The sequence below is a fragment of the Gopherus evgoodei genome, chromosome 10 (assembly GCF_007399415.2).
Source record: "Gopherus evgoodei ecotype Sinaloan lineage chromosome 10, rGopEvg1_v1.p, whole genome shotgun sequence".
Classification (NCBI taxonomy): Eukaryota; Metazoa; Chordata; order Testudines; family Testudinidae; genus Gopherus; species Gopherus evgoodei.
Window position 1 is genome coordinate 15,587,856 of NC_044331.1, and position 15,166 is coordinate 15,603,021.

A 15,166-nucleotide genomic window follows, 5' to 3' on the forward strand; every position below is an offset into this window, starting at 1 on the left:
TAATACCAGTCTGGTCTAAACTAGCAATGATGGCTTCCTTGATGTTGCAAGAAGCTTCATTAAATCATAAATAACAAGCTCTTTGATTGTTCTGTCTCTTGATATTTCCTAGGCTGAACAACAAAGAGACCTTGGCAAGACCCTGTGTCCTTTCAGTGTGGCTCTTGTGCTCTCAGTGGCAATAAAACACAGATTTGAAGAGCAGGTATGTTTTTCTTATGTGTAACCTAAGGATTATTTTTGCATAAAGCTTCCTTGTGTGTGCGTTGCGCTCATGGTGTGTGTGTGTGTGTGTGTGCGTGTGCGCGCGCGCATACTATGCTCCCTTTTTAGTATAGGTTCAAAAATGAACTCTTGGTAATTACAAATACTGTTGGATGCATTGGGAGTCATGCTTCCTGGCTCTTGAGCACTGGAGCATCCTTGTGATCAAGGAGAGGGGTTTATCCCCCCATTCTTGTGCCTCGCCTATTAACCACTGAAACCCGTTATGGCACAGCCTCCAGAGAGACCTCTCATCTAATAATATAATTACATGACGACATGAATAGGGGGAAAGGAGTGCAATGGAGTGAAGATGACAGCAACTTAGCCCTCCGAAAACCAAAATAAATATGTCAAATGTAGGTGTTGTGTGACCATACGCTACCCTCCTGACTCATGCATCTTGGCTGCATCTGTGAGTAACGTGGGGAACAACCATCCTGGAGAAGGAATGTATTGAGAGATGTTGGCAGAGCTGTGTGATCAGCTGGCACTGACACTTCCTGTACTGTGCCTGCTCTAGATGGTTCTCTCACTTGGTGGTTACCTGTGGAAATGGCTCTGTACAAACTCCTCCTCACTCGCACTATTTTTATGTTTCAGGTGTTTGACTTTCTGAAAATGTCAATTGTGAGAAGCTGCAAGGATCTGCAGTTCCTCCAGGGCTCAAAATTCCTGCAGGATTTGTTTCCTCAGCAGTATGATGTAGCGTCCATAATCTTGGAAGTGGTGGAAAACAGGTTTGCTTTTGGGAGCACACTACCCAGAGCTGAAGAGCTTTTGGGAGGGAGCAAGGTCTTGGCCTAGATAGAAATGTGATGGGATTCTATCTATTACTGAAAACTGACTTCAAACCCCAAACCTTAGTTCATAGCTTTATATAAGAGACCTTTGAAAAAATATACATTTGCACAGATGTCTCCTAAGTTTCAGCCATCTGTGATGCAGAGTGGCTGAATTATAAATCACTAACCACCAATTTCCTACTAGGAAAGGTAGCTGACCATTTGCAGTAATGCTACCTGCTATAGTGTGAATGCTTTCTGGACAGTGAATGAGGGATGATCCTCTGTTCGCCTCCCACCCCATCATCTTTATCCCTTTAAACACTTCATCTATGGCTTCAGGACCTGCCATCAGTCAGCACAATTTCTGAATCTGGTGTGGACAGCATAGTTCAAAATACTGAAAGTTACCTCAGGAATTGTAGGTTTCCTGTCTCTCCTTTGCTGGTTGGGGGACCCGGGAGTGAAGAGTCCTGTGGAGGCGTTCCTTATACTGAGAGTTAAGCATGCTTGTTTCACACAACTCCCAATCTACATTGGGCCCCTGAGTGACCACGGAAGATTTTATTATCTGAATGTTGCAGCTTGAGCCTTTCCCTTTATTAAGTTGCTTTTTTTTCTTGCTCTGTTTAACATTTTCCTCCAGTGCTTTTGGCTGGGACCATGTTACTCAAGGGCTGGTGAATCTTGGTTTCACCTTAATGGAATCATACGAGCCAAAAAAGGTCCTGGGAAAAGCTGCTGAAACGAGTTATGGCCTTTGCAAGACGCCAGCCCAGCAGGCATGCAGGCTGGGAGCTAATATCCTGCTGGAAACCTTTAAGGTAGGATGAAGTTTAGGATAACATCATATGTTCTTCTGAGGAAACTCTGTTCATGCCCCTGCTCTCTTGTCAACTTTTTATGAGATTTTGTTCATCTCCATCATCAGGGGAACTGAAGGGAAGATTTGGCGGTGGGGGGAGGGGGAAATCCATGGCAGAGATGGGACTAGAACCTAGGCCTCGACTCCCAGCTCTTTGCTTTAACCTCTAGACTATCATCCACCAATGGGTAGTACTCACTCCACTCCTACATTTTCTTGTAATTGATCCAGATTCCATCCTGGTTCAGTCTGTGTTAAGCTAGACCAGGCATTGGCAACCTTTGGCACACGGCCCGTCAGGGAAAGCCCCTGGTGGGATAGGCAGGTTTGTTTACCTGCCACGTCTGCAAGTTCGGCCAATTGGGCACCACTTCCCACAGCCCCCATTGGCCTGGATCAGTGAACCAAGGTCAGTGAGAGCTGTGAATCGCCAAACCTGTGGATGCGCCAGGTAAACCAACCAGCCTGGCCTGCCATTGGCCGTGTGCCAAAGATTGCCGATCCCAATTCTAGCCAGAGATAACTGCTAGGGACAGCTCAGACATTACCCTTCAAACTTGGACATTAATGGACAATGACCAACCACCTGAAATCACATAAAAATCTGTTTTATGTTTTCTTTTTTCCTTTCCCCTTGTAGGTCCATGAGCCAATCAGAAGTGCAATTCTGGAGCAGGTCTTGAACAGAGTCATCACAAAGGCAGCTTCTCCCATCAACCACTTCATAGGTAATACAAATGAGAGAGGGAATTGTATGTGGCTCTTAGAAATCATATTAATTTTTATTTTTTGTAGAGGAAACTCCTGATCAGGTGACCTGAGGGTCAGGAGTATCAGGTGTCTCAAGTCCATGTGTCTGAAGTCCATGCAATTCAAAACACATCCCACTGCAGAGGCAGAACACTGTAATGTGATAGTTCATCCCAGAGCTGTGGTTGTCCATCCTTCTAGAAATGCAAACACCCTATACAGCATGCACTTTAATCCCCTATTACTACAGTACCTAACCACTATGTAGGGACCAGTCCAGAACGGACCATTTGTTCTCTGCCTTCCTCTTTGATTTCATTATTGGTGTCTGTCTTCGGAAGTACTGTCAGGTTTTCTTCTGCTGTGATTCTTTGGGGAATGCTTTAGTGAATAGGCGAGTCATACAGTGTGACCTGAAACTGTCAAGAATTAGATTTCATATGATCTCCATTGGGAAGATGCCCTTGAGCCTACTGCTGAGAAGGCTCTCCAGCTAGCTCCTGGGTACACCTTGATAAGGTGGCCCCTATACTTGGGCTGTGTTCATATGGCACCCTGTATCCTGGTAGAAGACTGGATAACAATATGATCATCCCAAATGGAACCTTTCCAGGTAACGGGGAGGCTGTGGATTTTCCCTTCGACTCATTGACCCCATAGAAAGAAACTGAATTCCTCTCTCCCATACCCTGCTCTTTAGTGTGGACACCGCTTTGCCCTTGGCAGCAGCTGTTCCTCTTACAATCTTGTTTTTCAGATTTGCTGTCTAATATCGTTGTGTCTGCTCCACTCGTCCTTCAGAATTCATCCTCCAAAGTCACTGAGGCCTTTGACAATTTGTCCTTTCTGCCTCTTGACATGGTGCAAGGGCTACTCAAGGCCGTACAGGTAAAGCTTCGCATTTCCCTACAAATGAATACATTAGCTACGTCTGGAGCCAAGCTCTGCATGCCACAATTGTAGGTGGGACCCAATAGCCTTCCTCATCTGCACATATATTTGTTAAAGTGCTTCTAGTCCTCTGCTGTAGCTGGCAGGCTATTCAGTGTAGCATGGTGCCTCTCTTGAACTAATGCCCCTTAGTTGAAAGCTCCCCTCTTGAACTTTAGTGCCTCTTAGTTGAAAGCACAGCCAAGGACTCTGCCTCCTAGGACCTTTCATCTGGAAGATGGAAGGTGCCCAGATACCAGCACAGAATAGAAACAGCTGGGAATGGCCCACAGAGTTACCTTCTTTCCAGTTCTATTCTAATATAATGTTTTTCTGTGCTGGGGTATTGTCTTAGTGGTAGAACTGCCACCTGCTTAGCCCCCAGTACTCCTTTCTGAGGGCCACAGATTTCTCCCTTAATCCTCATGCTCCTTTCTCAACAGCAGGCCAGGATGTCTTGCTGTTGTCAGTGCATCTCTTTTCCTTTCATGTTTTAAAACTCTCTTTCGGTGTCCTTTAGTACTGGCAAAAGTGTGGAAAACTAGCATAAAGATAGGAGTGCATGTGCCCAGGCACTCTCACACTCGGCTTGGTTTGCCTTATTTCTGCTCTGTCTAATAGATCCCTTTTCTTCCAGCCACTGCTCAAAGTCAGCATGTCAGTGAGGGACTCCCTCATACTCGTTCTCCGAAAAGCTATCTTTTCCAGGTAAGATGGGATCTGTGTTCTTTGAAAAGATGTTTTAAGTTATTGTTCAGCTCTGGATTGGAAGTGGTTCTTTTTTCTTGGTTTAACAATCACCTTTTACTTATGGAGACCCCACCACCCCATCTTCAGTACTGTAGCATGGTCACAATACCACCCTCTGGATTGAGAACTCCACAGTTCTAACCAGAGGAGCCTTGATCCTGAGCCTATCAATTCAGAAAACCAGATGGAGGCTCAAGGCAAGGAGATCAACTGAAAACAAACTCCACTATTATGTGTCTGTATAGCTGCACACCTGTGCCACGGAGGGCTCAAAGTGAATGGATGACTAGAAACTTTGAGATGCCATAGTACGGCTGGTCCTTTTTTGAAATGGTCGAAAGATCTGCTCTGTGCAAAGTTCTGGATGATTTGCCTTGCTGTCTGCAGTGCATTAGGAGCCACTGTGGAGTTGCTTGTTAGTGGACTTTTGCATCTGTAACTAAACAGACACATGTTGTCATGGCCGTCTTTAGGTTGAGTCCCCCGAATTGGACCCCATGCCTAAGAGGCCTCCGCACCCTAAAGAAGAAGGCCTAACTTAGGAGCCTTTTTAATTTTTACTCACCTGGCGGCGGTCTGAGTCTTCGGTGGCACTTCAGCAGTGGGCCCTTCACTCGCTCCTGGGGTCTTCGGCGGCATTTCGGTGACGGGTCCTTCAGTGCCACAGAAGACCTGGAGTGAGTGAAGGACCTGCTGCTGAAGTGCCGCCAAAGACCCAGACCGCCGCTGGGTATTCAAATCAGGCCCCACACTTCCTAAAACTGGCTCTGCATGTTGTTTAAAGCAAGCAGCATGATCCTGATGAAAGACCTGGGGAATCACCTAGATGTGTGTAGAGTAAAGATCTTGCTTTCCATGGGACTCACCCAGCACAGAAAGATACAGCTCTGCCAAAGGGAAAGAGAAGAGGTGAGAGGTGTGAGAGAACCTCCTCTCTATCTCTACTGAAAACATGCAGCTTTCTTTGCTGCCTGGCTCTCATTCCAGTTTCCACAGCCATTTAAGTAGCAGATCTGTGCTCAGCGTTCTCCTTTGCTATGTACATCAGGGGGACAGAAAAGTGTTATAAGACTGGAGAGCTCAGGAAAAACTAACTGAATTGCCAAGCTGTTAATTCCTTGGGGCATCAGATGCTCCCTTGGGGCATGCAGCATTGCTTTAATTTTTCTTTTTCACCACTTTTTGGCCCTTCATGTGTGTCAGAAAATTGTGTGAACTACTCAGAATAATCTTGTAGCTGAGCTGGTCTCAAATTTTCTTAACTCCTTCTGCCCCTCCTCATGCTTCTCTGTTTTTTCCCCAACTCATAGGCAGCTAGATGCTCGGAAAGCTGCAGTTGCTGGCTTTTTGCTGCTGTTGAAAAATTTTAAGGTTCTGGGCAGCTTGGCTTTTTCCCAGTGCAGCCAGGCCATCGGTGCTAGTCAGGTGAGTGCTGCTTCTGCAAGCCTCTTGAACAGATACATGCCACAGTCCCATGGAAATGGACATTGATTATAATAGGTATTCAGAGTGAAGTGTTTGTCCCAACATAGAAGCCATTCCAGCTAGTGTTAGCAGCTAGACTGGAATGTCTGTAACCCAGTGAGAAAGGAAAGACTGGACCAGGTGTACATGCCCCTTAGAGCTGCTGACCTTACAGTGTCCAGGCCACAGTGACCATCCATTCAAGTGGAGCATTCATGCTGCAAGGGTTATCCCAGTGAGAATGGTACAAGAAACCCAATAATATGTGGATGATTTTCTCTTTTGGGGAGTGAGGCTGGATGCTAAATGTTTGGTCTGAGTTCCTTGGCTGAAAGAACAGGTTTGTCTCCCTTTATGATCCAGTTCTTGCATAGTGGTAAATGGGAAGCAGAATCCATATGCCTTCACTAATGTGCTCTCTTTCAGGTCCAGGCAGACATTCACGCCTGCTACAACTCTGCAGCTAATGAGGCCTTTTGCCTTGAAATCCTGGGCAGCCTGAGGCGATGCTTGAGTCAGCAGGCTGACATCCGACTTATGTTATACGAGGTAAACTGGCTTTCTGCAATGTCTTCATAAATCACCAGTTTGCTCTTAAGTAGCTGGTTCTAATCCAGCTCTGGTCAATAATGACTGAATGTTGTAACCATCAGCTGGATGTTTGGAGGCCTGTGGGAAATGGATTCCAGGTCCCAGCTGAGTTCCTCCTGGGACATTGACATTCTAGGGACTCTAATTTGTTTTAACTCTTTTGTTTTTCACTATTTTGAATCTACATAAGCCTCCCAAAGGCTTTTGATTATCACCTGTCCTTGATGTATATCTTGGTGGTAAAATGTAGTGTGGCTGGACTGGCCAGTGCTCTGCTTGCCATACTGGGGACCTGGGTTTGATTACCAGCCTCTCCTACTCTGAGGAGGGCTTGGTGAACTGAAGGGACAGCTTGCTTGGCTCCTGGAGGGGCCTCACAATGATGCCTTGTTCCGATTATGTAGCAACTTTGACGGGCTCCGATGAGAGCCTTGACAGGAGGTGTAAGGGGAATCTCCTGCAGGGGTCCTGAGGATTCTACCATCCTTTCCCTTTATGTCTATGCTTTCTCTAGGTGAGAGGCAACTATTTATTTGTCTCTGCCTTGTGGCCCTTTTGGGACTGACCAAGCTGTGTGTGTGATGGGTCTAATATGAAGAGCTGTTTTCAGGTGCAAGTCTGACTCCAGAGGCACCTATGATATATCGAGTTTGGGGAAAGGGGCTTCTGGGAAACTGTCTGTAGATCAGAGTAAGCGTTCTTGCTTCTCTTCCTTGGGTTTGAGCTGATTTGATTTTTGGCAAGTTAGTGTGCATATTGGAATGTGTCTGTCTGTGTGCTAACAGGACATGCAGGTACTTTGCTCTTCCATTGAGGTTTCACAGTCTAAAGAATTATTGCCTCCTATGGATTTCCCTCTGGAATATATTTTATCTGGAGCAGATTTCACTAATATAGGTTGAAATTTAGGATAGTGCCACTTAATGCTCCAACACTGAAAGTCAGACTTGGGGCTTGATGCCACCCGTACTAAAGGGATACAACTTGGGTGTGGACTCCATTTAAGACATCTGTATCTTCTTCCTGTGCTGTCTCACTTTGCCAGTATGTCACTTTTTACTGAGCACAACTTTATTCGCTCCCAATTCCAGTGCCAGAGTTAAGTTCACTGTTGTCTTGCAGCTCAAAATTAGGTATGTGGATTGTTTCCTCCTGTGACGAACTGGGAATGTTCTTGATGTTTCCTCTGAACACTGTGCTGGTGCCTCAGTGTCCCCATGGCAGTTCTTAAGTATCTGGCAGAGCAAAGGGCCAGTGCACCTAAATGCCTGACCCTCTGTCTCCTAGCAACTGATGGCCTGGGCCCCTCCTCTGCAAAGGTGCCAGCTGAAGGTGTTGGAGACAAAGGGATCAGGTGACCTCCTGGCCCGGGAAAGGAGCTGAGCAGAAAGGAGGGGCTGGAAGGGGTGGTTAGTCTGGAGCTGGCTGAGGGCAGACGTGGGGGTCTGGCTCACTGACCCCCAGAATGGACCCGGCCGAGGGGTCCAGTTCTCTGTACCTACAAGCTCTGTTTTAGACCCTGTTCCTGTCATCGAATAAACCTCTGTTTTACTGGCTGGCTAAGAGTCATGTCTGACAGCGAAGTGGGGGTGCAGGACCCAGTGGCTTCCCCAGAACCCCACTGAGGCGAGCTCGCTGTGGGAAGCGCACAGAGGGGCAGAGGATGCTGAATGCTCCAAGGAGAGACCCAGGAGGTGAAGACGTGTGAGCTTCTTGCCCTGAACAAGTCTGCTCCAAGGGAGAGGAGGCTCCCCAAAGTCCTGACTGGCTTGGTGGGGAGCAGTTCCAGAGCATCGCCCGGTGACTCCGTGACACCTCCTCATAGTAATCTTGGCTAATTTGTGTCTCTCTTCCCTACCTTCAGGGTTTTTATGATGTCCTCCGCAGGAACTCTCAGCTGAGTAACTCCATAATGGAAACACTGCTGTCTCAGGTAAAGTACATTCATGGAGCAATAGAAAGATGGCAGGGGAGGAAATCTAGGCTCCAGGAATTCCAAGACTGTACACTGCAAAATGACTGTCCACCGACACCTGCTTACATAATAGTCATTGCTATCCTCCCTTGGAGGGAGGGCTCTCCATAGGATTAACTCTTCTTAACTCTGTCACACGTGTCACTGTCGCATCTTCCCCACCAATTGACCAGGCAGTGCTTTCTCTGAGACGTGTGTACACGTCTTCCCTTTCATGATCTGGAGAGCTCACGGCTGACTATTTCCAGCACTCCCCAGCCCTGCCAGTACACAGATTGAGACTAGACCAAGAATTGAAGCTGAGCAGTTGCAAGGCACTAGGGGCCTGTCAATGGGAGCCTGATGCTACAGACTTTTTTCTCTTACGCTGGTGTATGGCCTCCCAGGGGCACAACTCTGTCCCTGTCTTCTGTGACGTTAGCACTGCTCCTAGTTTGCCTGTTCCCTTGTGGCATGCTAAACAATCTAAAATTATTAGGCTGGATTTTCAGCTATGGCCTCTCATTTTTCAGGCTCAATATCTCACTTGTAATGAATTGTGGACACTACTGTTAGCACTTAAACAACTAACAACCTCTCTGCACCACACTAGTTAGGTAGCTAGATGTGTGATTGACTGTGCCTGTAGTTCATTGTAGGTGCAGAATTACAGGAGCAATTATTTACATCCACTGATGCAGGCGTGGGTGATGTTGCAAACCTCTCTAGTCATTATCTGTCAGCTTTGAAGAGGTAAAATGCTAGTGTTGTTGGCTGTAGGTAACCAAGGGAACAGTGAGTGCCCTTTAAACATAGCTGCAACAAGATTACATAAATCAACCCCATTTGTGGTCTTTGCTCTCAGAGGATTAAAGTTCAGTCCTAGTTCAGGGATGTATGAGCTGCCGAGGAGGGGGCCTCTAATGAATGGTATGACAGGTGCATGTTCTCTTGATTGCTCAATTACTTACATGGTCCCCATTCCCAGGTAACTGAATCACTCACAGTTCTTAATGTGAGGTATAGACATACTTGTCCTTAATTTTACAGATGGGAAACTGAGAGACATAGAGACTAAGTGACCAGGTATTTTTTTTATTCCTTGTCTTTTGTGGCAGATAAAGCGATACTATGAGCCAGAACCAGACCTGCTTCCCCCACTGAAACTTGAGGGATGTATTGTGGCTCAGGGAGACCAAATATTTCTGCAGGAACCACTGGTAAGAGAGAGATACAGTGTATTCCACTCTTTAAAGCTCACTCATTCCATTGGCTTTTAGGTTTGCAGTTGACTGACTCAGGTCACTCCCTCTTTCTCATTAAGCTCAGCCCCTGCAGGCTTGGAGAGTTGGAGACCAGGACTGGAAACTGAATCCAGGTCTGCAGTGAACTTGGGCAGGTGACTTCACTTCTGCCTCAGCTTTCCCAGCAGTAAAATGGGGATAATATCCATGCTGTTATGGTGCTTATTTCAATAATGTTTCTAAAGTGCTTTGATAGCCCTGGATGGAAGGAGCCATAGAAATAATGTGGTTCTGCAGCTGTTATCCTCTACTGAGCCAGTCCCATTCTTATTTCCTGCAGCTTAGCACCAAGTAGTACAGAAGTACAGGAAAGAAGTCTGTCTCTTCTCTTCTGATCTCGCTTCCTCAGCATGCATTTCCTTCAATCGTTCCTTCCTAATCTGAGGACAGATTGGAGATCTCCAAAAATTCACAGGGTTTCAAAGAGGCCAAATTCAAATCCAGCCCTTAGCTTTTTTTCCTGAAGAATCTTCTTTTCCGTGCTGAGGGAGGTGTGACTGAGAAGAGACCAGAAGCCTCAGAAATGGTGAAGAAACCCTTTTGAAATCTATTGTTTACACTCTCATCTAATATCCCTTTAAATAATTCAGATATAGGTTGAACAGCAAGCTAAGTGACAGTGGGGCAGCTATGATGTAGGATGGCAGGTAATGAGGTAGGTGAGCTGAGAACTTGCACTGAGGTATCCTCTGTTGGAATTCAGAGTATATTGCATCGTTAGAAGTTCAGAGATGGGGTTACGGGACCACAGCACTTTGAGCGTCTGTTTTAAAGTCAGATCCCCATAAGTTATGAACTTCTGGATCATGTTGTTGTGGCTTTTCTGCCTCTGGCTATAGTGGTCCAGCCTGTTGCTGTGGAGAATCCAGTTCCGTTGCACCAATCTCCCTTTCTCCAGCTAGAAGGTTTGAAATGATCTCACTGGCTAAGCCCTTGTTAGCACAGTGAATTATAATGTCCTGTGTGATTGCTTTCTTCAGGCCCATCTGCTCAGCTGTATCCAGCACTGCCTAGCCTGGTACAAGAGCACCATGCAGCTGCACCACGAAGCTGAGGAAGAAGAGGATGAGGATGATGACTATGTGGGATTCCAACAAGACCTTGAAGAGATGCTGGAATCTATCACGCGGCGAATGATCAAGAGTGAACTGGAGGACTTTGAACTGGTAACTTGGGTTTTCTCAGCAAGTCCAGGTAGCAGGGAGATTCTTGATTCTTGTGGGGTTTTAGAAGGGTTTTTCACTTGTTAATTTTGTCTCTTAGGATAAATCAGCAGACTTTTCTCTGTCTTCTGGTGTTGGCGTGAAGAACAATATCTATGCCATCTTGGTAATGGGAGTTTGCGAGGTCCTGATTGAGTACAACTTTAACATAGGGAATTTCAGGTAAGGTGTCAAGTCCTATCCTTTAGAACACTCACCCACTGGTGAAGTTAAGAGGAATTTCTTAGCGCTTGAGTGTGTCTGGGACAATGTCTTCAGTGTACCTTGCAAGTACAGCACAGTGCTACCAACTATAACAGGAGAACAGTGAATAACTTGTCATAGCTCATTCCCTGCATATCATGGTGTAAATCTGCACCTAACCTTAAGGAGAGTCTTTTGTTTTGAACATCACTATACTTGTCATTATCACAGTTCGCTAGGATTTTGAAACAAGGGAAGTGGCCAAGCCAGTATGGACTGGGTGGGACCTGAGCTGTGTATTGGACGGACAGGGAGCTTGATATGAAAGTATCTTCTCTAACTGGATTAATAAAAGTTCACATGAAGAAATTGTAGCATTTTGATCTCTGTTATCAGTATTTTTTACCACCTTCTTTTGATGTTGCAGCAAGAACAAGTCTGAGGATGTTCTAGGCCTGTTTAAGTGTTACAGCAAACTCTCCGAGATCCTGAAGGAAAAAGCTGGGAAGAACAAGTCATCCTTGGCCAATAAAACCGCCCGAAGCTTCCTTTCCATGAGCTTTGTATCCACTCTGCTCACAGCTTTGTTCAGGTGAAACTGTCACAGCCTGTTTATCTCTGACTCTTATATATTACCTTAAATTCACTTCTGTGGTGGCTGCCTACCTTTCTGAGCAGTATGCACTGCACACTCAAAGGGGTGCAGCATGTCACTTCTGCACAAAGTACACTTGGAGCACTCTCCAGACCAGCCTGGTGTAGGCAGAAGCTGTGCAAATTGGCCCCATGCAGCCTCATGACCCTCAGTCCTGATCTGCAGTTCCTCCTGCTGCTCCTGTCCTGGGCCAAACTTCAACTGTATCAGTGCCCCTTTATGCTGAGCTGTGTGGCCTCTGATGTTCCAGTCCTAGGCCATCCCCGACCCTCAGAATACCAGTGACCCTCAGTCCTGACATGCATCACCCCATTCTGTTCTTGTCCTCTTCAACCTCACTCAACTCCCCAGTTGGGTGCAAGTGGCAGTCTGTTCAGCAGAGGCTGTTAAAATTCTGTTTTTGGTATTTGCTCCAAGTGGCTTAAATGAAGAACTGGACTATGTTGCTTCCTCCCTGGAGAGGATTTTGCTGTTGGGCTAGAGACTCAATTTATTTCTTTTAAATGAAAGTTCAGATTCTGAAGCACCTTTATGTGGCAAATTAAAAAGAACAGTTATGTAGATACATAGTTACATTCCACACAGGGCCCTGTGTGACCCACCAAAGATGCACTCTGGTGTGCCAAGATGAAATGCTTATAGGCTAGCCCTTTGCATTACTTTAAGGTGTGTTCCTAGACTCAGTGGTGTTTTTAAAATGTTCATATGGCTCTTCAGGGATAGTGCCCAAAGCCATGAGGAGAGCTTGGCTGTTCTGCGCTCTAGCAGTGAATTCATGTGTTACGCTATCAATGTAGCACTGCAGAAGGTGCAACAGCTGGAGGAGACAGGTCAAACAGATGGACCTGATGGACAGAACCCAGAGAAGATGTTCCAAGCCCTCTGCAAAATTACTCGGTGAGTTGCTATGCAGCTTGGAGACTTGAATGCAGGACTGCAAATATGTATTTTATTTTTTTTTCTTTTAAGCACCTGAAACTCTCATGTAAAAGTCTGAAAGAGCAATAGTCAGTGGCAATTGTTTTAAAATTCTAATTAGCACCAAATTATAACAAAATTGCCTCCTATGTTCCTGAGACATCTGAGCAGCAGACACTTTGATTTCTCCACCAAAGTAAGTGATTAACTAAGTAGCATAATGAGAGATATGGAAGAGCCATTCTCTGTAAAACCTTGCTTGCAAGTCCCTTTCTGGTAGTTAGTTTGTTACTCACAGTAAGAAACTAAAATGGCTACAGACCAGACTTCTCAGGCCTTTGGGAGGCAATTTAGTTTGAACCCAGCTCCAGTTACAGTTTGAAATAGTTTCATGTGAAAGAGGAGTTTACTTTTAGCCAAACATTGGCTGTTTCCCTTTGAGATTAAAGCCTTAGTCCTGTATCTTCCTCGTTCCTCTGATGGTAGAAAGTAGATAATCATCTGGTACCACTCTGATTAGAAGTCACTTTTGTGTAATATAAATTTACATGCTACACAAGCATCAAGAAAGAAAGAAACACATTTTGTTCTAAAGAACATATAGTCTGTCTGATCCTGCAAACTTCTTGTGCGAATAATCCTTACCCATGTCAATAGTTGTACTGAAGCCAATGGAATTACACGTTAGCTAGAACTACCCATCTGAATAAAGGGGTTTTCATGATCGGGCTGTAAGTTAAACCAGAGAAGGGTCATCACAGCAGGTAAAGGATTGTGTGGAGAGAGAGATGGCTAGAAGTAGTGGGCTTGAAGAAGGGGACAGAAGATTCTTGGTGGTTGAGAACAGGGACACTGTTGCATTACAGGTTCCCCTCAGACCAAATACTTCTCATTCTTCAAGACATCTCTATTTAGTTTCTCTTTTCTGTACATTCACAATCTTATTTATATAGAGCCCAATACAGATATCTGGCCCATCAAAAACACAGACTGTAGAGAGGCAAAATCCTTGTGGTAAGTTGCGTAAGTCTAATTGACAAATATGACACCAGTGATAAAGGTTCAGACATGGGGCATAGGCACACTGAGCCAGTGAGGGATGGAAGGCCATGTGAAAGGGAGTGAACTTTTAAAGAGGGATTTGAAGTAGGAGCAGGAGGTCAGTAGGCACGTGGGGAGAAGGAAGAATAAAATGATCAAATGGATCAAACAGGAAGAATGCATAGAAAACAGTGGCTGTGAAGCTTGTATCAAAAGATTCTGCCTTTAAAATGAATCTGAATGGATTCCAGAGCTGACTCTATTCCAGTTCTTGTGCTGTGCAACCAACTGTGCTAGAACAGGTGAAAACTAACTCCCCACCCACACCTTACAGGGTCTTGTTATGGAGATACACTTCAATCCCAACTGCAGTTGAAGAGTCGTCTGGGAAGAAGAAGGGCAAGAGCATCTCACTGCTGTGCTTGGAGGGCTTGCTGAAGATATTTAACACAGTGCAACAGCTCTACAAGCCCAAGATCCCCCAGTTTCTACGGGCTTTGGGTAGGCACTTTGACTGTTCAGTCCTGGACTCTCACTAATGGGGCTAGATGTGCTGTGGGGGCTTTGCATTGGACCCCTAGATAAGGAGAGAGTTGACCCCATGTCATTCAGAAGTGATGCTGGTCACTGAGCTCCAGTTGGCTTTTCTTGCCTCAGGCCAGTCCCAGAGATGTGAGGGCTCAACAGAAGCAAGCAAATAGTCTCTATTGGCAGAGCATGATTGCAGGTCTGGCATGGTACCTTCCTGTTTGAAATCCTGTCTTGAACCATCCTTTTTGCCCTCCACAATTCTCCAGTATGTTTTCCTCAGACTTGTTGTGGCCTTTACCACCACTGCGAAGGAGAATGTGCGTGCATGCTTGTGTATGTGTCTGTACTAAATCCTGGATGCTGGCCTCTGCACTTAAATCCTCATCTCTCTCTCTCTCTCAGATATTGCTAATGATGATGCGGAGGAAGAGGAAGATATTAACGTCACCGAGAAAGCTGCCTTCCAGATCCGACAGTTTCAGGTAAGCAGCAGAAATGTCACTCTGGGTAGCGAGTGGTCTCAAAGCACGAGCTAACTTGGGGGCACCTTTGGATGTTTTGCCTAGGCTATTAGCCTGCTACCAACTGAAAAGAAAATGTCATGTGACTGACCCACTGAGTGATTTACTGGCACCTTCAGAAGGATCTCACACCTGTTGGGAAGCTCAGTAAGCCTTAGTGCGTATTGGGACTGAGCGGGATGTGTATAAGGAGCTGCATCCCTCCGTTAATGTGGTCTGTACAGTGCATAAGAAAGCAACTGTAGGGACCAAAGGTACAATCCACACCTCAGTGACTATTGTAAGACCCTCACTAAAGTAGAAACTAGCTGTTGTTTAACAGCTTGTAACAAAATCAGATGCTCACAGATATGTTCTAAAAGCATCTTGATTATCTCTATAAGAAATTCTGCTTTCCTTCAGTGCTGGTGCTGCTGCTGCTTTCTTTACATGCTCCA

The 15,166-nt window shown here is 45.7% G+C and overlaps 1 protein-coding gene across 3 annotated transcripts in view; it reads left to right on the forward strand.

The window, feature by feature from the left end:
- The window catches only part of FANCI (FA complementation group I), a 40,911-nt gene that overhangs the window by 15,600 nt on the left and 10,145 nt on the right, over positions 1–15,166 (forward strand). For all 3 annotated transcript variants that reach the window (XM_030578041.1, XM_030578042.1, XM_030578043.1), the window contains exons 11-26: positions 113–205; positions 868–1,004; positions 1,696–1,873; positions 2,555–2,642; positions 3,422–3,552; positions 4,232–4,302; positions 5,655–5,769; positions 6,235–6,357; positions 8,264–8,332; positions 9,472–9,573; positions 10,638–10,823; positions 10,921–11,042; positions 11,491–11,655; positions 12,436–12,615; positions 14,012–14,178; positions 14,611–14,690. In XM_030578041.1, coding sequence (XP_030433901.1) covers positions 113–205; positions 868–1,004; positions 1,696–1,873; positions 2,555–2,642; positions 3,422–3,552; positions 4,232–4,302; positions 5,655–5,769; positions 6,235–6,357; positions 8,264–8,332; positions 9,472–9,573; positions 10,638–10,823; positions 10,921–11,042; positions 11,491–11,655; positions 12,436–12,615; positions 14,012–14,178; positions 14,611–14,690 — 2,007 coding nt within the window. The remainder of the gene's footprint in view (positions 1–112; positions 206–867; positions 1,005–1,695; positions 1,874–2,554; positions 2,643–3,421; positions 3,553–4,231; positions 4,303–5,654; positions 5,770–6,234; positions 6,358–8,263; positions 8,333–9,471; positions 9,574–10,637; positions 10,824–10,920; positions 11,043–11,490; positions 11,656–12,435; positions 12,616–14,011; positions 14,179–14,610; positions 14,691–15,166) is intronic.